Source organism: Peromyscus californicus, unplaced genomic scaffold, assembly GCF_007827085.1.
Source record: "Peromyscus californicus insignis strain IS unplaced genomic scaffold, ASM782708v3 Scaffold_23__1_contigs__length_62951481, whole genome shotgun sequence".
Lineage (NCBI taxonomy): Eukaryota > Metazoa > Chordata > Mammalia > Rodentia > Cricetidae > Peromyscus > Peromyscus californicus.
Genome location: NW_026294534.1, coordinates 47,581,522 through 47,604,179, shown reverse-complemented (window position 1 = coordinate 47,604,179; position 22,658 = coordinate 47,581,522). Strand labels below are relative to the sequence as shown.

The window sequence follows — 22,658 nt, the reverse complement described above, 5'->3', positions numbered from 1 at the left end:
GGAACACGGGATGTTTCCACGTTTGTCTCTTTTTAAAATTACTTTCAGTATGCAGATCTTTCCCTTCCACTGTTAAATTTATTCCTAAAGATTTTTCTTTGTTCATTTGGTATGGTGACCTGTTCCCACTTTAATGACTATCTTTTAGCCTAGAAACAAAATTAATCTGAACACTGAATGTGCCTACTCTTGATGTAAAACACAGGTCAGTAACTGTGGTCAACGAGCCGAATCCAGCCTTCTGGGGCCTGGCCCAGCTGGCGCTCTATAGCAGGCCTGAAGATTACTGCAGACACGAAACTGAATCCCTGCGTTAGTGTGTGGTGTGTGTGTGTGTGTGTATGTGTGTGTGTGCATGTTCACATGTGTGAGGGCACACATGGACCCAAGACTAACAATAGGAGTCTTCCTCCATGGCTTTCCACCATATTCACTGAGGCAAGGTCTCTCAATTGAACCTAAACCTTGCCTGTACAGCTAGTCTAACTAGCCAGTCACTCCAGATCCCTAGCTTGCCTTCCTTCTAAGTGCTAGAATTGAAGGGAGGCTGCCACTGCCATCTGCGTCTGCTTGGATTCTAGAGAGCCAAACTCTGGTCTTCACGCTGGAGTAGCAAATGCTCCATCTACTGAACCAGCTCCCCAGCCTCCCACACCCTCCTCTGTGGAGAAGATGCTGGTGCGTGATGTAGAAGATCCACGGGGTGGAGAGAGTAAACGCCAGTCCAACTGTATGTTCACACAAGTATTCACTAATTCTGTCAAGTCCTGGAGTTCAAGTTTTGACAGTTATGACAGGGTCCGTTTATTGTATTGGTTCACAGCTGCTTTTCCTCCTCGTGAGCCACCTGTGGAAGATGTACAGTCAGTTTGAGGTTACAGTAAGATGATTCTGTTATAGCCATGAAAAGATTAGCCGAGTTAGCTGTGGAGCAATTCTTTGTAAGGACGGTTTCCAAAATGAGATCTTCCCTGTACATGTCAGTAACATGGTTCGGATAGAAAGGAATGAGATGAGAAGGAACACCACTGGCCACCCAGCCTCTCAGAACCCTGCCCGGGCTTCACTTTCTTCATCTGTTCTCAGAATAGAATGCATTATCTCAGAATTTACTGTCTTCCAGCTCAGAGATGTCTGATGTTATGTATGTCACTTTTTAAATGAATATACATACATACATGGCATTTCTATACTTGGAAAATGACATGTTCGGGTTATTAGGTCACTTATTTTCATTGTTTATTAAATGTCAAGTCCTCTCTAAACCAGTTCACTATATTTTGGTTGTATTCTGTACATCTAAGGTACGCTGTTCATGCCGTTACATTTTTTTCTACATCTTATAATGACTGTAGTTTTTTCTTTTCGTAGAATTATGTTAGAGTTGTAGAAGTTTGGTGGGATGAATATAAAGACTACTTCTATGCCAGCCGTCCTGAGTCAAAGGCACTGCCCTATGGGGATATATCCGAACTGAAGAAATTTCGAGAAGATCACAACTGCAAAAGTTTCAAATGGTTTATGGAAGAAATCGCTTATGACATCACTGCCCACTATCCTTTGCCACCCAGAAATGTTGAGTGGGGAGAAGTAAGTATCAGCCAATATTTAGATATCAAAATGTGTGTATTTGGGAGTCAGTGTTTGAAAGAAGGCAAAGAAAAATGGAAAGGTGTTCATGCAAGCAGAGAATGTTTACAGAAATGTTTGATTAAAAACCACCTGGTAGCACCAAAAAAAAAAAAAAAAAAAAAAAAGTTTGAAAGCCGGGCGGTGGTGGCGCACGCCTTTAATCCCAGCACTCGGGAGGCAGAGCCAGGCGGATCTCTGTGAGTTCGAGGCCAGCCTGGTCTACAAAGTGAGTCCCAGGAAAGGCGCAAAGCTACAGAGAAACCCTGTCTCGAAAAACCAAAAAAAAAAAAAAACCACCTGGCAGCATGCACTATCCTTCTCCCAAATCACCAGAGCTGCCCTGACCGTGAGGCCACCCTATCCCGCTCCAGCCGTTATCCACGGGGCTGTCAGTGAAACACGCCCCACCTCCAGCACCCTCCACGTCCCTGTCTTGGCCACTTCCAGTGTCACTGACTGCTCTCATCTTGGAGATCGTGAATCCTGAAAATCATTTCTCTATCCTTCTCCATTTCATCAAAGCCACTCAGGTCTGTCCTCTGCCCGTGGGTTCTCACAACACCCCGCATTCGCCTACCCTCCGAGCAATCCGCTTCTGGACCTTAACCCTCCTTTTGCTCTGATTGGCTAATGCAGAGACTACTGCACACGCTCTTCACCAGCACTTGTCAAATGAATCAGGCAGTGGTGATAAAATAAAGCAAAGGCATTGATCTGGATGGTCATTTCCTGTTTCTTCCGACTTGCCTCTGTGGCGTCATTTCTGATGGTACTCACGCTTGTGCTTTATGGTGGTGCCTCAGAGGGAATTGGACATGCTGTCAGCTTTCAAGACTACGTGCCTTTGTTAGTTTGTACATTCAGTAAATGTTGATTGAGGGCCTAGTGCATGCCAGTTATTCATCATCTGGGCAAAAAGCAGACAAGCCCCCTTTCTTCAAAGAACATTTATGCTGGGGGGGGGGGTGGAGAGAGAGACCAGAGCAGATCAGGAAAGCAAAGATCATGACAAGATGGTAATGGTTGCAAAAGAAATGAGCATGAGATGCCGTCTTGAGGAGGCTTTCTGAGGATATGACATTTAATCTGAACTCTGGATGCTGAAGATCTAGAGCTAAGAAAGAGTACTACCAACAGAGAAAACGGTGAACTCCAAGTTGGGAAATTGCATTAGTTCCTTTTCTGGTGCTGTGATAAAATAACATGGCTTAGAAAATTCGTAAGAGTTTATTTGGGCTTATGGTTCTAAGGGCTGAGAGTCCATCAAAACGAGCAAGTGGCAGGAATGGCAACAAGCAGGACGCTGGAGCAGCAAGCTGAGAGCTCACATCTTGGACTGTGAGCACAAAGCGGAGAACTGGAAATGCTGAGAGTCTTTGTCTCTCAAAGCCCAAAGCCCACCTCCAATAAAGCCTCCTAAGCCTCTCCAAACAGTGCCACCCACTGGGGACAGAGTGCAAATACATGAGCCCGTGGGGAACATTCTCATTCAAACCACCGCAAAAATACGTTGCACATTTGAGAAGCAGACTAGAAGAACCTTGGTGAGATGGGATGGCGGGCATGGGACTTAGGGATGATGGGAGGCCCATTCAAACAGAAAGGCAGTGAGATTTGGTCTGTGTTTTGGTTTGAATTACCTGCCTGGAGAATTTCAAATAGAAATAAGGATGGGTAGGGTAGTTGTAGTGAAAATACTGGCGGCTTAGACGAAGGTGGAGAGCACAGGACATAGCTAAGGCACTCGCTGTTTGTACGTCACAGATGCGTCTTACATCATGAGACTATAGGGACGGCGTAAGGACGACTAATGTACGGAAGACTGGGCCTGGGCTGTTTTCGTTTTCCATTTGATTAGGAGGTAGCAGAGATCGGGAACACGGTAGACGGGGAGGGTGGAGGTGTGAGGAGCAGCAGCACTCTATATGCTGGTGTTTTGCACATCCAGGATCCCTTCTCAACTGCCAAGTTCGACTGTCAGTGGATTGAAAAGCTTGGGCTGAAACCCAGAAAAGAGGCTTCTCTGGAGATGGACATCTGGAGACCATTAGCATGCAGTTTAAGGAGCCACGGCCATATAGGGAGAGATACAGACCATTCATAAGAGTCTCCTGTGTTTAGAGTTTGGGAATAAGGAGGGAAACACACAGAGGCCACTGAAAGTGCTGTCTTTGTGCTGCTGGTTTAGATGCCTTTTTCCCCCTGCATTCTTATCGTATCTCCCCTGTTATAGCAAACTAGCTAGTAACCTACTAGTTAAAAATGAATTTGGGGAGTCCAGACCAGACCTAGCTACATTTTAATCTCCCAAAAACCCTCTGGGTGGAAGAAATGAATCTCCTTTGACCTTAGCCAGTCTGCTGGCTTTAAACTCATCTTTGTACAAATGACTGTTAGATTCCACCTCCAACTCAACTCTCCCTCCCGGAGCCTAGATAAACACTCAATACGTGAGTTTGAAATTGAACTCCTTTTCTCTGTCTCTCTAGCTCATCTTGGCTCATTGTGCAAACCAAAGACTTGGTAGTCTTCTTTGAACCTTTTCCTCACACTTGCATCAGTTTCAGAATCTAGCCCTTCCTTACCTTGACTCGGTCACCTCTCAGCAAAACTAACGTGCTCTTACTGCAGCCTGTTCTAAATACAGCAGGCAGTCAGCATGGCTTTGAAAATGCAAGTCGGGTCACATCACTTCTTATAAAAGCCCACAGCGGCACCCCAGTTGCTTGGGCGAAGGCAAAGCCCTTTCTCGTGGCCTCAAGCTCCTCCTTCCTCTCTCGCCTCACCTGCCCCTGCTTGCCTGACTCTACCTCAGCCCTGCTGCTCCTCCTCACACTTCCTGCTTTCCTGTCCCTCTGCCCATAGTGCTGTGCTTTGGACATCTGCAGCATGGCTGACTTAGACCTCGTTCACATTTTTCCATCTGTGTCCTTGATGATGAGATCTACCCGACGACACCCTCCACTCCCTAGCCCCTTCCTCAGCGTTCTTGCTTTTCTTTTTTCCCCTCTGTGGCCGGTATTACTAACATGGTAGATATGTTATTTGTCCATTACATGTTTTGCTTCTCCTCTGCCTTTCTTTTGCTGTAGAATGTGACTTCACTGAAGCGGGTGTGTTTATTTTGTTCACTTACATATCAGAGACTATATCAAGGACTATGACATGCCTGCCCGTGGTAGGTACCCACCTTGGTATTTCATGGGTGAATAGACACATGTATGCAGGAATGAATGGATTAATAAGGGTTTTCCCCCTCCTTTTACCATTTCTCTTCTAACTACGTCTTCAGAGGAATTTGTCCAATTCTGGCATTTCCCTTCCAGAGTACAGCCCTATTTAAAAGCTGTCTCCTGACAAGTCTGAGCTGACCCCAGGCAGTAGGGGCTGCTCCATCTGCACGTTCATCTCGTCCACTGACCAACACCCATTTGTCCCCCATTTTTAGATGGTCCTGACGACCATGACTTGCACATCTCCATGTATTCAAAAGCTCTCATCCATATCTTACAGAATCAAGCACTTTATCCAAATACTACAGCACAAAATTGCAATTCCGAACTTGGAAACCTGTGTTTGCTTTTGCTTCTGCTGTTGGTAGTTAGAGGAGAGCCACACTGCAGGGTCCATGGGCCATGCTCTTTGTACTGAGAAGCCTTGAGGCAGCTGCCACAGAAGTGCCACATAGCCACTGAGAGGAGGACATGGGGCGCAGGGTCTATCCTTGATATCTAGAGCCGGTGTCTGTCCCCACTGTCGTTACATAGCTTTCCTCTGTTTACATCTCATTCACATGAACGCTCTACTCCGGACATTTTTCTTAGGGTCACTTGGATTTTGTTTCTTCTATGGTATTTTCTAGCACAGTATGGGCTAGTGCCCTGAAGTGGAATGAGCTCACTTCAGCGTTGGCTTCAGCTCATGATTTCAAAGATGAGGATGAGGATGATGATAATGATGATGATAATGGTGGTGATGGTAAAATATACTTAAAGGATGGTGATACCCGGGACAGCCTGGCACCGCAACAGAGAACTCTCTATGACTTGTATATTGAAACTGAATCTTTTCCTCTGGTCCTCGTTTATTACAAACCATACTGTTTCCTCTATGTTGGCTCTCTCTGTACCTGTAGATCCGAGGCTTGGAGACTGCATACTGCATTGATAGCATGGGGAAAACAAATGGGGGCTTCGTTGAACTAGGACCCTGCCACAGGATGGGCGGGAACCAGGTAAGTCTCCTTCTCCCAGGATTGGTCAGTCCTGAGAGCCACCACACTTGATCACAGACAGAGAGGGTTTAGTTTGGCTCTTTATTAGTTTTGTCTGATAAATTAAAAACATTCAGTAAAAGCTGACTGCTAAAGCATTCCGCTTAAATAAGGACTATTGGCAGTGTTGATTTCACATAAGAGTGAAGAAATGTCTGCATAGAAGTAATAATAGATTCATATGGGAACATACATTAATCATGACTAAGTAAGCTGATCTCTATGGTAAGTCACACTTTTTCATAATAAACCGGGGTACTACTGCCAGTACTATATATTTTACGCATATATTTTCTTGCTTCCTTATATAGATATTTTTCATATGTCTAATTTCAGTTGTGAAACACTATTAGGTATACTTATAATTTTTAATTTTCTTATTGTTGGTACATGATAAATCTGTGTTAATTACCCTTTCTGTGTATTAGAGGCTAAAGAATAAAGAATGTAATTAAAGTGTTAATAGAGGTCTTCACTGATTCCAGACTAAGTGTAGTTCTTGTCTGCAGACTAACGGTTCCCAACATGCCCCAAAATTATAGAACGATAAGTAAGTTATTCAGTTTAATTATAGGAGGTAAGCTTCTTTCCTCTTGTAAAACATGCATTGGCCAGAAAGTTATCTTTATTCTATTTGTTTGTTTAATAGCTTTTCCGAATCAACGAAGCAAATCAGCTCATGCAGTACGACCAGTGTTTGACAAAAGGGCCCGACGGATCTAAGGTCATGATCACACACTGCAACCTAAATGAATTTAAGGAATGGCAGTACTTCAAGGTACGCTGTGCTCCAGCTCCTGGGATAGCGTATGCTGCCCCATCCTCAGTAACAAATAGCTTGTCGGATTTAGATGGCTACATTCTGAACACCAAATGTTCATGCTTGTGACTTGGATTTTCTGCGTTAGTTATTTGTGCAGGTTTGCTTGGGCTCTAGAATGAGGCATCACTTACGTTCTCTGGAGCAATGTCTTCACGCACGCAGTGAGACCACCGCAATGGGCATGGAGGGTGGACGCTAATTTCAGAAGCTCAGGCATGCCAGTGTTCCAGGAGCCAGTTACCACCGTTGTTTTCAGATCTAAATCCAGTGTTAAAAATGTAAATGAGTCATTCACTAAAATACCAGCAATATTCTTAGACCATTTAAAAAAAGACAGGGGTTGACTCCTGCTGTCCAGCAGGTGGCAGTAGAGACAGGCAAATGAGAACTGGACACGGGCCTGCCTGCTTCCTTGTCTTTCCTGCTTCCTTGTCCTCTGCTCACCGCTTGTTTTAAAGGCCTGGTTTATTCCTATGACCCTGCTGACTCTTGGGCTGCTTTTTTGTTTCGGCTGTGCATATGTAAAGCTTTCTGGCAAGATTCAAACACATTAATGGACTAATGTATAATTTTCTTTTTTTTCCCTTTGATTGAAAATAGATTTTCCCCCCTCACATAATATATCTTAATTACAGTTTCCCCTCCCTCTACCCCTCCCAGGTCCTCCCCACCTCCCCTCCCATCCAGATCCCCTCCCTTTCTGTCTCTTGTTAGAAAACAAACAGGCTTCTGAGGGATAGTAATCAAATACAACCCTATCACATCAAAGCCTGTTTGGACAAGATAGACCAAAAGAAGGAGGAGAGCCCAAGAGTCACGTGTTCACACGCTCAGGAATGTATAACTTTTCAAAGTGAACAGCTGGATAAATCAAGTTATGTCGTTATGAACTACAACATTAGCAAAGCCTTTTGAAACTGAAAGGACCCAGAGAAGCCCTCCGTTCTAGTCATCTAATCCTTGCTCTCCCACCCCTGTTGGGAGGGCTTTGTTCTTTATGGAGTAATATCCCTAGGCACTGTCTTTCACGGATAATTACCGAACATGCTAGCTGCTGAATTTTATTTTATTTATTGTTCTTACTTGTATAGCGTGTGTGATACATGTGAGGAAAGGGACACTCACAACTTACGGCAGGCATGTGGAGGTCAGAGGACAGCTTCATGGAATTGCTTCTCTCCCTCCACCTTTAAGTGGGTCTCAGGGATTGAACGCAGGTCTTGAGCCCTTGAAACTAAGTCAGCCCACAAGGCCTGATTTTTTTTTTTTTTTTTTTAGTAACAAGTTGGAAAGGACAACTTGTTATTAACAGGATTAATAAATCCTGACAGATAAATAGTGTTTATTTTCACAAGTAAAAATGAAGAGCAGTAAGTGGTAGGGACTGTGAGAGCAGCAGGTTTTCAAGTATAAGAGACTCTAGCAGACCAAAACTACCGTCAAGAAGTCGAGTAGTTTTCTGGAGGCTGAGGCAGAAGGATTGTGAGTTCAAGGCCAGCCTGGACTACATAGGGAGACCCTGTCCTCAAAAGAATGGATGTCGGCTGGGGATAGAACTCAGAGATAGAACATAGTAATAAATTTAATCCTCAGTACCAACCCTCAAATTAAAAAAAAAAAAATCTGTGTGTTTTAGTTTTTTGGGGTTTTTTTGGGAAGCGGGGCACAGTTCGAGACAGGGTTTCTCTGTGTAGTTTTGGTGCGTGTCCTGGATCTCACTCTGTGGACCAGGCTGGCCTCGAACTCACAGAGATCCACCTGGCTCTGCCTCCTGAGTGCTGGGATTAAAGGCATGTGCCACCACCGCCCCGTGTGTTTTAGATTTTTTTTAAAGACACATTTGTACATCACTCCACTGGGGCCCAGAGATGTGACAGACTATATGAGCATGTGGAAAATATCTAAAACATGCTATTCTATAATGTAGAGAAGAAAAATCGCAGTTAAAAAAATAAGCAAAATGCTATCAGAAAGGAAAAAAGACAAGAATGTGTTGTGGGATGTTCTGTATGGCAAATGTGTTGCTCTGATTGGTCAATAAATAAAACACTGATTGGCCAGTGGCTAGGCAGGAAGTATAGGCGGGACAAGGAGGAGAATAAAGCTGGGAAGTGGAAGGCTGAGTCAGAGAGACACTGCCAGCCACCACGATGAGAAACAGCATGTGAAGATGCCGGTAAGCCACGAGCCATGTGGCAAGGTATAGATTTATAAAAATGGATTAATTTAAGCTGAAAGAACAGTTAGCAAGAAGCCTGCCATGGCCATACAGTTTGAAACCAATACAAGTCTCTGTGTTTACTTGGTCGGGTCTGACGGCTGTGGGACTGGCAGGTGAGAGAGATTTGCCCTGACTGTGGGCCAGGCAGGAAAACTCTAGCTACAAGAATGTAATTGTTTCTGATGAGTTTTCATAGAGAAAAACTAACTAAACAGAGATCCAGCGTGAAGATGTGTAGAAATCCCTGAGAACCAAATTTAGGTTACTCCTGATTTGAACTGACGTTTTTCTAAGTAGCCATAGGAAACATTGGATACTTTTAGGAAAATTATTCGGACAAGGTTGTGACATATAGGTTGATGAGAAGTTCAGCTTGAACAGAGCTCTCAGATTTTCTGGCTTCCCCATCCCCCTTTAACGCTTCAGAATTACTGACACTCAGTACTGCTGTGCTAGCCTGTGATCCCAAACCATCCCAAACCTTGTGAGGCAGAGGCAGGAAGGGTGTGAAGTTTTTTGGTTTTGGTTTTGGTTTGTTTTAAGACAGGGTTTCTCTGTGTAACAGTCCTGGCTGGCCTGGAACTCACTCTGTAGCCCAGGCTGGCCTCGAACTCACGGAGATCCGCCTGCCTCTGCCTCCTGAGTGCTGGGACTAAAGGTGTGCACCACCACCACCCGGTGGGTTGTGAATTTGAAACCAGCCTGTGCTGCAATATTGAGACCCTGTTTCTTCTTCTTTTTTTGTCCCCCCTGTTGGCTATGAGAATTTTCTTTTTTCAATTTTTTTTTATTTTATTTTACATCCAGACCAGTCTCCACTCCCTCCTCTAAACAACAATAGAAAGATACCAACGCTCTCCCCAAACAGCTTCCATTTAGGCTATTACTAAAAATATTTCTGGAATTTGAAATAAAATTGGAAGAATTTATAACTTTGTTATCTTTCAAATTGTGCTAAACTATTACTAAGTTAATACTGTTCACCAAGTTACAAAGATCTCCCAAATGCTGACATGTTCCATTGTACAATATGCAGAAAATCAGGAATGTAAGGATTGTTTCATTGGAGAAGTCTTTAAATTGTGTCAAGTCTTCGTAGTAGAAGTTTCTCAAAATTCTGATTTTTGCTTGAAAACTAGAACCAACACTGTCAAGTATTTTTTTCTTTGTTTGGGGATTTTTGTTGTTATTTTTCTTATAGTAACAGATATTATCCAAGTTTGAATCATCATAGTTTGTTGAATTGAGTAAAAATGACAGGGTATGAAAGAGTGGGCAGGTATTCCTTTTCCATGTGCCTTCCTCAAGATCCCACTGTGCTCTACCATGTGGAAGCACTTCAGTAGCATTGTCTATTTCCTCTCGATGTTTCTTATAGGATACAGGAGGGTCAGGTATAATTAAAGATTAGTAAGCTTTGACCGGCAGTGGTGGCGCACGCCTTTAATCCTCGCACTTGAGAGGCAGAGGCAGGCAGATCTCTGTGAGTTGGAGCAAGCACAGAGAAACCCTGTCTCGAACCCCCTCCCCACACCTTCATTGTGGGCATCCTTACATGAAAGTGGGACTTGTTGGAGCTGAGTCCATGGCAGTGACGGGTAGGACTGCTGACAGTCTGTCGTGCATCGCTGCTTGACCGGTGCGAGGACAGGAATGCTTTCACCGTCACTTCTGTTCCGACCGAACAAATGTCGATATGGTGCAAAGGAAAGTGAATCCATTCTTTTGCACTTTGAAAATAAGTTTGGCTAGACACACCCAGTCTTGGATAGTGTGAGGACCTTTCTTTGAAAAGTTATGAGCTGAACTGAAGAAATATACAGCATATGATGAGGACTGTTTTAGAGCTTGGGAGGTAGGAAAGAAGAGACGTAAGCCGGAGACACTGAAAATGTTAACCGTGGAGAACTGAGAGAATCGGAGTGGATGAGGGAGAAGCATGATTCCCTTAGGACTGGGAAGCTGGCATTGCCTTTAGCCGGAATAAGAACCCAAGAAAGGGTTTGGAGGGGAAGATACTGACCTTCAATTTGTGTGTATTGAACTTGACATACCGGCAGCACACAGTGACGTAATAAAGGGAGGGCTAAGAAAACTGACATTCAAGGTCTGATGCGTGCTTGTCCGGTGTGCTTGAATTGCCCTCTGTGGAAGGCCAAGTAATAGCTTCTGGTGTCAGTGATATCAGAGTCCAGATTTCAAACTTCCTTTCCCTCCCCGTGTTTTCCAGAACCTGCACAGGTTTACTCACATCCCTTCAGGAAAGTGCTTAGATCGATCAGAGGTCCTGCATCAAGTCTTCATCTCCAGCTGTGACGCCAGTAAAACGACTCAGAAGTGGGAAATGAATAACATTCACAGTATTTAAAAACGGATAAAAGAAGCCAACAATCTACCTACTGACAAGTACGTTTAGAGAGGACTGAAACCCGCCTGGAACCTGCTGCAACCATTGTTATTAATTCTGTACAGCTCCAAACCTGGAACCTCTGATCAGCTCGAAGGACGTTGATAAACTGTGATTTTTACAATAACATTATCATCTGCAGTTACTGTTTACAAAACTGCTTTTACCTTAAACTCTGTAGATGTTTACATCGTTTTTCTTTTGTTTTAAGATGACGTTGGTAATCTGTGCCTTTAACTCGGCTTTCAGAACAGAGTTAAAGCATATGTTGTCTTCTTTGGGAATACACTCAGGGGTCTGAAAGGCAGTTTGGTTTTTGTTGTTGTTGTTGTTGTTGTTGTTGTTAACACACTTGAAAAAAAAAAAAAAGGTTGGAGTAACCAGCTTCTCGTATTTGACTTGGTGGTTATCAACCTGCTGTGTCTTTATTTAATTCGACATCTTTCTGAAGCACTGCCACAGGTCTTTAGCCAAGGTGGCCTTCCTTCAGTCATGCTGCTTGTTTGAAAGGTGAATTTCAACACATTTAGTGCCTCTTTCATTTCTCAGTATACTTTTTGAGAGCTTATAGTGAAATTTATACGATGGTAACAATGGATGGACCGTCACCTGGATGGGGGATACCTCTATCACTCAGAAATGAATTTCTGGGCTGCCATTGACTATGAAGTTGAATGATATATGGCTGAAAGAAGAACAGTGGGGACCATCTCAAGGCCGTTCCATAGGGCTTGAAGATTCTGTGGCATTAACTCGCTTGCCTGCTGGTATTCTCAACGCCCTCGCTCACACCAACTTTGAGGCTAGCAAAGGGGTCTTCCTACTAAGAAAAACTGCCCACCTACATTTTGCATCTACATTCCCCAGCATCTGTCACTCTAGAAAACCGGAAGTAATTCTCAGTTTGAAACTTGAAAAGGGGGTTAGGGCAGAATAACAACACAATAAGTCCAGCGTCAACAACTTAGGGTTGGTTCTGAGGAAGGAATTCCGAAGCCCTTGTTAGCTATAAAGCCTTAGAAAACTGCGGTACAGCCTAAGCTGTGAAACCAAGATGAGCTGATACTTGTCTTCATCCAAATGAAATTCCATGTACATTGTTTTTTAATTTAAGAAAATTAGCATCGAAGAACACAGATCATCAACAAATGTGAACTGCATTCCGTTAAGTTAGGTGTTAGTTCTGTAGGGTTCCTTAATTGCTTTTTTAGGAATTTTTTTTTTTAATATTTACCAATTAAATGATTTAATTTGAACATTTATTTAAGACAATACCTACTTTAAGAGAACCAAATGTTGCAAATTTTAATTTCTAAGAAGTCTTCTCTTACCCAAAAAAAATTAAAATGTCTACATTGAGTGCCAAAAAAGAAAAGCAATGTGATAATTTGGGGACAGGTAAATTAAGCATTTTTGATCTTATAATCATGATATCATTACAATGAAAGAAATTCACAAACTACTGCCAGAAGGAAATATTTTTAATTAAGGCTTAAAAATGGGGAAAAAAAAGCCTACATTTGTTTAGAAGAAAAGTCTACAATTTTTTTTCTTCTAACCTTAGTTCTTCAATTTGGACAGTAAAACTTAAACATCCTGAGCAGAGTTTTATTTATAATTTTGAATTGTCAGTTTGTATTTTGCTACTGATCTGTGATCAACTATTTAAACTTTCATTCATCTCTAGGGACATTTAAAAAGAAATGCATTTATATGCTTATATAATTGCAAATAAATCAACTATAAAAAGGAAAATAAGAGAAGTGGTAATTACTTGTGTTTGAAATTAACACTATTTTCCATGTTGAATAGATAATGACCTTGTATCTATGCATAGGCTAAGAAAGGTTGCACATGAACTGTGCATGTAATTTTATGGGTAAATTAAATTGTTTTTAGTACAATTCGTTAGGACACTGTACGAACATGATTCTATATATTGAAATCAGAAACCTTACCACACATGAAAACATCAGAAGCTGCCGCCATGATGACTATTTTGTACTTTAGGCTGCTTTGGAAATAATCCCCATATCCTTGCTTTGTAAGTTGATAATATCACTATGCATTTCTACACATTTTATAAATTTGATTTATGCAGATTTTGATACACTGTATGTTTCTGTAGAAATTGTACAAATATTCAAAATTTTATTAGGGTAAACTTGAGAAGCTTATGTATATCTTAATTCTGGGTTGCTTGTTTTTTAGGTGAGAAAAAATAAAATATTGTATTTTAATCCGTAGCTTTTCAGTACTTGTAATCATTTCTATATATAATTGCACACTTAAACAATCAACTCGGGCTTTTTATTCACAGGATATAGGGTCAGTAGCTGAAATAATACAAACTATAGTTATTAGAGGAATGTGTGCCTGAGGTGTTTAGAATTCTGCTGTATGTGATAGATATCTACCTGTAGAACGGGAACATGAAGATTTCTTTGTACAGCCTTTCAGGTTGCTTGTCTCTAGCACTTTGTTAAGTCACGTAGCTAATGGTAAACGATAGTCTCAGGAATGGGCACCTTTCTTGGCAGTGTCTACTAGTAGGAAATTGCCAATTGACAGCAAAAATATTTTTAAATCAAAACCAACAAACACATCAGCAAACGGAAAGAAGCCAAGAGGGTGGAAGTCTACCAAAACAAAACTAGAAGTAGTCCATAGGACTTTTCGAAACAAACTGTAGCAAAAGATGACACGGATGTAAACACTCAAAGTAAGTGCCTACTTAGACTGTCTCATGGGGACCTTGGACTATTCTTCACTTCTAAACAGAAATGACTGGGGACAGGCCTCATACAAAAGCAGGACATATGACGGGACTCTGAGCTTGTGGGACCTCACAGACCTTGAACCAACACCTAGGGAGCCTGCTTGGGACCGACCTAGGCCGTCTGCGTGAGTGTGACAGTTGTGTAGCTTGGTCTATTTGTGGGGCTCCCAGCAGTGGGGTCAGGACCTGTCCTTGGTGCTTGAACTGCCTTTTGGGAACCTGTGCCCCATGCTGGGTTGCCTTGCCCAGCCTTGATGCAGGGAGAGGAGCATGGTCCTGCCTCAACTTGGTGTGCCATGCTTTGTTGCTGGAGATGGAGGAGTGGATGGGGAAGGGGGTAAATGGGAGGCGGGAGGAGAAGAGGGAGAGGAAACTGGTAGGTAGGTAAGATAAATGAAAAATTTTAATTAATATAAAAAAATGTATGAACATCGCCAAAATCCTGAAGTAGGAGGCTAACCTCCAACAGCTCCAAATGAGCAATTTTTGTCATGGTGATGTCATAGGGAACACAGCCTCATGGACAGGTCACACTTGGTAGAAACAATATGGCACTTTCATCTTTGTTTTCAAGACATAGTTTTACATCTAACCCAGTGACTGAGACAGTGTCTAAGAGGTTGTAAGTTTTTAGTAACCTGGGGTGTGTATGAAAGAAGATCTCTTCTCCATAGAGTCATGAGCAAATGGATGAGTAGGTATAGTTCTCAGTAGTGGACAGTGCCTGCTGTGACATCTGAATAGCAGGATTGCAGACACAGGTGCAGAGTCTGCTGACAGTGTGTGAACACAGACAGACACTGCATGCCTGGAACCCCAGCACTCAGGAGGCTGGGACGGAATATTGAGAGTTCCAGGCCAGCTTGGGTTATACAGCAAGACCCTCTTTGAGAAACAGACCATGCAACCATGAGAAAACAAGGCCAGGGGCTGTAGCTTGTTAAAGAGCTTGCCTAGCGTGCACAAGGCCTTGGGATCAATCCCATGCGCTGCTAAACGAGTCAATAAATCGGAAAGACAAATAAAGCAGTTGCTTTGCCAGCTGCAGCATGCTTAGAATCCTATCATGTGGGAGGCAGGAGGACCAAGAGTCAAAGTCATCTACAGACTAGCCTGGTCTACATGAAATCCTGTTGGCAAATACATATATAAATAAAGTAAATGTCAAGGTTAAAAAAAAAAAAGCAGGGCATGGTGGCATATGCAGATTTATGTTTGTGTCCTGGTCTACATAGAGTGTTCTGGGACATCCAGGGCTATATACTGTCTGAAAAAAAAAAGCAAACAAGGAAATCCACATACAATTCAGTGAAAAACAAGGCTGTATCTGGCCATCAGATACCTAGATGGGCAAAAGTTTGGGTACATGAAAATTAGTCCACATGGGTGCATCTTTAAAAGGATGAATCTAAATAAAGAACCAGACAGAAGTTGAAATGGTTTGTGGGGACCCTTATCCTTGAGACTAGAGATTAAATAAAGGCTACTCTAGATTAGATAAAGCAATGTTAGTCGGGCAGTGGTGGCACCAGCCATTAATCCCAGCACTCAGGAGGCAGAGGCAGGTGATCTCTGAGTTCTAGGCCAGCCTGGTCTACAAATCAAGTTCCAGGACAGCCAGGACTGTTACCCAGAGAAACTCTGTCTTGAAAAACAAAACAAAACAACAAAAAAAGAATTGTTTTATAATTCTCTTTAAGATTTTTGAATTGTCCATAACTCAGGTTAGTAGATTTTGGTTTTTTAAGTGACTCAGGCCTCATGCCTCCCTTTGAGCAGAGCCGAAGCAGAGGGCTCCTTAATTTTTATAGTGGAGGATGTTACAATCTGCTCTATTAAATGGTAGTATAACATAGTAAAATCCAGCGTTTATCTGTTTGAACTTCCACTACAGACTACCTTGTGTGAATGATTTCAGCTCCATAGTACAGTTTTCTCATTTACAGTGCCTGCTTTTTTAGGATTATTAGGGTTAAATGAATTAATATGCCAAAAGTACTTATATAAAGTTCCCAGCACATGATCAAGGTCATTAACATAAATGTTACTAGTTCTAATTTTCAAAGACTGCTACAGTGCAGACCCCAATAAAAGCAATGTGTGAATGGATGTATATATTTTATGTATATATTTTATGTTTATAGTTTACCAGTGAATTGAAGTCCGAAGTTAAAGAAGATGCACGTGAAGCCAGGCAGTGGTGGCACAGGCCTTTAATCCCAGGACTCAGGAGACACAGGATCTCTGAGTTTGAGGCCAGCCTTGTTTACAGACTGAGTTCCAGGACAGCCAGGGCCATACAGAGAAACCCTGTTTGGAAAAAACAAACAAAAGCAGCAGCACATTGAATGATTACCACAGGGAAGAAATTGTTACATCTGCTTCAGGCCAATCACACAACCTGTGTAGATGTGGCTTTCAGTAGTAGTTTAAATGAAGCTTCATTTGGACTTTTGATAATGGTCTATAGACACTAGCTTTATTAAGGATTAAGTGCCCCAAATAAAACTTTTAGGAGAGAATTGGATGTACTGATTGGTATTGCATTTAACCCGCTATCTATCCCTAACAACCTTAAAATGACAAAATATACGGGCAACTGTCTCAGGAACTGCAGCAGGCAAGGCACACTATTTAAAAGAAGAAACAACGGGGCTGGAGAGATGATTCAGCGGATCAGAGCACTGGCTGCCCTTCCATAGGACGTGGGTTCAATTCCCAGCACTCACATGGCAGCTCACAGCTGCCTGTAACTCCAGTTCCAGGGAATCTGGCACCTTCACACATACAGGCAAAACATCAATGCACATAAAAATTTTTAAATCTTAAAAAAGAGAGAGAGACAAACACAAGGTGAGCCCCATGTTTACCATGTCTGTCTACCTGGGAGATGAAGAATGGAGAGCAAGACTGATCCTGCTGAACTGAGAGAGAGTGGGAGTCTACCATTGCAGCAGAAAGAAAAAAATGGCTAAATGCTTATTAGTAGAGTGGATAAAGATGACATAATTATGTTTTGTTTGTTTGTTTGTTTGTTTTTGAGGGAGGGTCTCTATATATAGCCCTGGCTGTCCTGGAACTCACTGGGTAGACCAGGCTGGCCTCCAACTACTCAGAGATCCTCCTGCTTCTGCCTCCCAAGCGCTGGGATTTAGGGTGTGCACCACTACACCCAGCTGACACAATCATATAATGTAATGTTATACAATGAAGCATGAATGAACTAGTCATAAGTTTTAGTGATACTGTATTAAGTGACAGGGGCAAATCCTAGGGGACTTTACTCAGCACGTTTTATAAATATCAAAAGTAACTTAGATATGCAGCAAGTTGCACACATATAAATATAAAGGAAGTCATTTGTCCATGGTGAGTTTCCTGTTGGAGTTAAGGATAAAACTTCTGCACAGGATGCCATATTATTGGCTATTGTCCTCAAACTGGTTCTGTATAGTACAAGATGACTTTGAACTTCTCATCTTTCCACATCCACCGGTGGCCCAAGGGTTAAATTTTACCAAGAGGCTATGCTACATGTCTTGCCTACTGTTACCCAACCAGTGAAGAACAGAGCTGCTCTTCCTAAAGCTAAGCTCCTCTCTGCTGCTTAATTTCTTTTACAGTCGTGGTTTTATATATTTGTATTGCATGTTCTCAGGTTGTTTTGTATAAGCCACCTCTTGTTTATTGGTAATGTGGAAAATCAAAGAACGCATGTATGTGAATTGATGAATGATTAGCTGTTACCTGAACTAGAACCTAACTACAGGCTGGGCATGGCGGCACACACCTTTAATGCTATCACTCAGGAGGCAGGCAGTCTCTTGAACTGGAAGCCAGGCTGGTCTAGTGTCCAGGCCAGCCAGGGCTATGTACTAAGACACTGTCTTAGTGAGGAAAGGAGACTGGATAGGTGATAGAAGGCCATTTTCAGTTCTAAAATTTGGTCAATCAGTTTGAAATTTAATACTACTGGGCACCTAAGGTATTCTTTACTTTTACATTTTTTTGTAATTATTTTTTTATTAGTTTATGTACATAGGTGTTTTCTCTGCATATGTCTATACACCACATGCTTTCCTGGTGCCCAAGAAGTCAGAAGAGGGCATCAGATCCCCTAGAGTTGGAGTTACAGACAGCTATGGGCCAGTATGTGAGTGCTGGTAATTGAACCTAGTGCTGGTAATTGAATCCAGCCCCTGATTTTTCACTTTAAAGTGAACATTCTAATTGTGCTATTCTACAGATGTGCTAACATGCTGAAGCTGACCAAGATGTGATCAAGGCTCAGGAACATAATGAGTGAGGTTCACTGAACCCCCAGAAAATGTCTTTTACCTTTGTTGCAGCGTAAGAACCATCACAGAAGTGGCAAATTGGTGACCCTTGCCAAAGCTGTTTTCTTTGACCCTAAAATGTAAATGGTAATATTTAATTCTGATTTTAGTTTTTAAAACTTAAGATTTCTGATTCTATTTGAAAATGTGGGAGATCTATGAATTCTATACCATTTCTACCCAATAAAAGTTAAAAACAGCCGGGCGGTGGTGGCGCACGCCTTTAATCCCAGCACTCGGGAGGCAGAGCCAGGCGGATCTCTGTGAGTTCGAGGCCAGCCTGGACTACCAAGTGAGTTCCAGGACAGGCGCAAAGCTACACAGAGAAACCCTGTCTTGAAAAACCAAAAAAAAAAAAAAAAAAAAAAAAAAGGTTAAAAATAGTGGCCCTCCCATTTATCTTAACATTTGTGTTTACAAATACCAACAGAACATTTTGCCCATCAGATACCACAATATAGAGTAAGAGTTAGTGTACAGGCCTTCTTCACACCTCATCACTTCCGGCCCTTTCCCATCTAGCTCTGTGCCTTGCAATTCCCATCAACCAACAAATCAATCTCTAAAATGGCATCTCCACTGGGAATCGCATGAAAAACTAATCTAAAACTAGCTCATTTCTAGAAATAGTTTCACTTTTAAAAATAAATTTTATGGAAAAAAAATAAATTTTATGAAATGCTCTAACTTTTCCTTTACTTCTAACTTTTCCTTTACTTCTTTTTAGTGTGTAAACAATCAGAATACATTTTAATACCTCAGAAACCAGCTAACTTATATACAATATAAAGTAATTTCACCGATTTTGAACACTTATCCCCAAATCTTTTCCCAAAAAAATCTCCTGAATGTCTATGCACAGGGACCACAAGAGGGAAAAACTTATAGCTTCAATTTGACAGCAGAAGAACAAAGTCTTCATAAAACTACAACCGCCACCTATTGTCTCTCCCACGCAGAATCTAGTGTGTCTAAAGCACAAAAACAGGAAGGGTACTAGGAAAAGGGAGGAAGATGCAATGAGAAAGGAATCGGTAACAGTCCATGTGACATCAAGTTGAAGGGGAACCAATTAAAATAAGCAAAACAAAAGGTGGGCAGGGACCTTTGGTTTGGTCCCTATGGGATGGCAGTGTGCAGACCACATTAAGTACAAATGACGTATGTACATGAAATTTGCATGTGAAAACCCATTGCTTTTTATTCTCCCTTAAAATTGTCAGTGTCACCACTAATTGTGATAAGGGATTCCTGAATTTCTAATTATGTCCCTTTTTCCTCTTGTTATTCCGAGAAACAAAACTATTTTGCCGGGCATGGTGGCCCACACCTTTAATCCCTTTAATTGGAAGGTAGAGGCAAGTAGATCTGTTAACTTGAAGCCAACCTGGTCTACAAAGTGAGTTCCAGGCCAGGGTTGTTACACAGGGAAACCCAGTCTTGAAAAAAAGAATAAATAGCCGGGCAGTGGTGGTGCACTCCTTTAATCCAGCACTTGGGAGGCAGAGCCAGGTGGATCTCTGTGAGTTCGAGGCCAGCCTGGTCCACAGAGCAAGATCCAGGACAGGCACCAAAACTACACAGAGAAACCCTGTCTCAAAAAAAAAAGGTTTTGCAAAACATTTCATGGCATATGAAGTAATGGGAAGCAGATTTTTTTTTTTTCCCAAGATGGGGTTTTTCTGTTCTCCTGGATTTGCTCTAAGCACCAGGCTGGCCTCAAACTCAGATCCACTTGCCGCTGCCTAGGCTTAAAGGCAGGTACCACCAGGCCCAGCAGGGAAGTCAGACTTAAGATTTATTTATTTACTACTTATAGTGATACTTTTTTTTTTTTTTCCTCCGAGACAGGGTTTCTGTGTTGCTTTAGTGCCTGTCCTGGATCTTGCTCTGTACACCAGGATGGCCTCGAACTCAGAGATCTGCCAGCCTCTGCCTCCCGAGTGCTAGGATTAAAGGTGTGCCACACCACCAGGCTAGAAGTAATTTTTTGGCCAATGAGATGGCACAGCAAGGTGCTCATTGTCAACCAAGCTTGACAGCTGGAGTTCGGTTCCACATGGTAGAACAAAACCAACTATAAATTGTGGACACTAACAAGTATTTGGTGCCCTCCACACACATGCCCATGTGCACACTTAAAATGTCTTTGCAAGTGACCATGACACACATGTGGAGGTCAGAAACAACTTTCTCGGTTCTTTCTGGGAACTGAACTTAGATCATTAGGCTTAGGCAGCAAGTGTTATTATCTGATGAACTATCTCCCCAGAATTCATTTTTTCTTTTAGATACCAAGTGACAACTGCCTTTAGTCTTTGGCTGAGATAGGCTTCAAAATTTACACATTTGACTATATTCAAATAAATCTATGCATTAAAAGAGGATGTCAGGGCTGGAGAGATGGCTGAGAGGTTAAGAGCACTGGCTGCTCTTCCAGAGGTCCTGAGTTCAATTCCTACAACCACATGGTGGCTCACAACCATCCCGTAATGAGATCTGGTATCCTCTTCTGGTGTGCAGGCAGAACACCGTATACATAAACAAATCTAAAAAACTTCTTTAAAAAAAGGATGCCAAAGGAAAAACAAACACACACACACACACACACACACACACACACACACGCCACTTCTCCTAATACACAAAAAAATTAAAGAGCAATGAGACAACAAAAGGTCACAGCAAAGAAAACATCCTGAAGTGTTTAAAAAAAAAAAAGTAAAGTTCTCAAAATTATACATGTGAGACATAAGGAAGACTATGAAATTTGAGACCTATATATTGATGGAACAGAACAGGTACTACACAACTGTTGCTGTGACATATACTACACTACTTAGAGCAGTTTTTCCAGGCTTTATATTGAGTTAACAAAGCCTGAGAGCAGTTTCTAACACATTTGGGGGGTGAGAGACTAAGTAAATGTCATCTATAGTCAGTCCAGGGGTACAGCACGCCTAAGGCCCTGGGTTCAATCTCTAGCACTGTCAAAAGTTAAAAAAAAAAAAAAAAGGTTTAGATTATTCTAAGTAGCAAATTCTATGTATTTATACCTTTTAGCCCAGCTATTCCTTAAAGAATTTTTCACATAAAAATAGCCATAGCAATGTTCTTAAAGTGGGGCAGGGAGCTACAATGATAGTGAAAACAGTACTTGTTAAGAAGGAAAAACTTCAGCAAACTAGTTAAATTACAGGCTATTCAATGGAAGAGTATGCAGACATTAATTTAAAGGGGGGGGGGGGCCTGGAGAAATGGCTCAGCAGTTATGGGCACTGACTGCTCTTCCAGAGGACCTGAATTCAATTCCCAGCACCCACATGGCAGCTCACAACTCTAACTCCAAGATCTGACACCTTCACATGGACAGACATGCAGACAAAACACCAATGCACATACAAAACAGCTGCTGTAAGAACTTTTCACTTGTATAATACTGATAATGCCATATATAGAGGTGTGTATACACACACACACACACACCATTATGCTCACATTCTTGATTGTTCCTAGGATTATTAGTCTTGAAAACCTAAAGCTGAAAAGGAATGTTGTCATGCTTACTATAATCCTTACACTTTGTACCACAGAAGCATTTACTTTTCAAGGTGTCTCCCTATATACACAACCAGGGTAGGCCCTAACTCCCAATACTCCTGCCTCTTACCTTGTAACACTAGGATTACATATACCTGTGACCACCGCACTCAGTCTGGTATGACCTACTTTTACCATCTTTACACACTTGCAAGTAGTAGCTGGTCCAGGACAGAGCCTTCTTCCTATCCTCATTCAAATCATTTCATAACTTACTTTCAGGACTTTAAATTTTGGTACAAGCTAAGATACCTATCCACCTCAAATCCATACTAACATTCAAAATAACTAAAACCCCATCTCAATATCTAATACATTATCCAAAATATTTTAATATACTAAATCACCCAACACCTGAAGAACAACACACACATTTGAATGGATTTTTGGACTTGTAATTGTCACTGAACACTTAGCTTTAACCTGTTGCTAATAATTATGCCCTAACTTATGTTCATTAAAAGGGAAAAACACAAATCAGAGAAACTAATGAATCAGCAAAAAAGATCAAAAGCTTAACTGCAGAAAACAGACTGACAGGGCCCCAATTGTTTAGGAGAAAATTAATATATGAATACAAACACAA

The 22,658-nt window shown here is 41.8% G+C and overlaps 1 protein-coding gene across 2 annotated transcripts in view; it reads left to right on the top strand.

Annotated features, from left to right (window-relative positions):
• Galnt7 (polypeptide N-acetylgalactosaminyltransferase 7) overlaps positions 1-13,602 on the top strand; it is a 131,699-nt gene extending 118,097 nt beyond the window's left edge. For both annotated transcript variants that reach the window (XM_052752326.1, XM_052752325.1), the window contains exons 9-12: positions 1,372-1,590; positions 5,768-5,866; positions 6,555-6,683; positions 11,180-13,602. In XM_052752326.1, the coding sequence (XP_052608286.1) occupies positions 1,372-1,590; positions 5,768-5,866; positions 6,555-6,683; positions 11,180-11,317 (585 nt within the window). In that variant the 3' untranslated portion in view covers positions 11,318-13,602. The remainder of the gene's footprint in view (positions 1-1,371; positions 1,591-5,767; positions 5,867-6,554; positions 6,684-11,179) is intronic.
• The last annotated feature ends 9,056 nt before the right edge of the window (positions 13,603-22,658 follow it).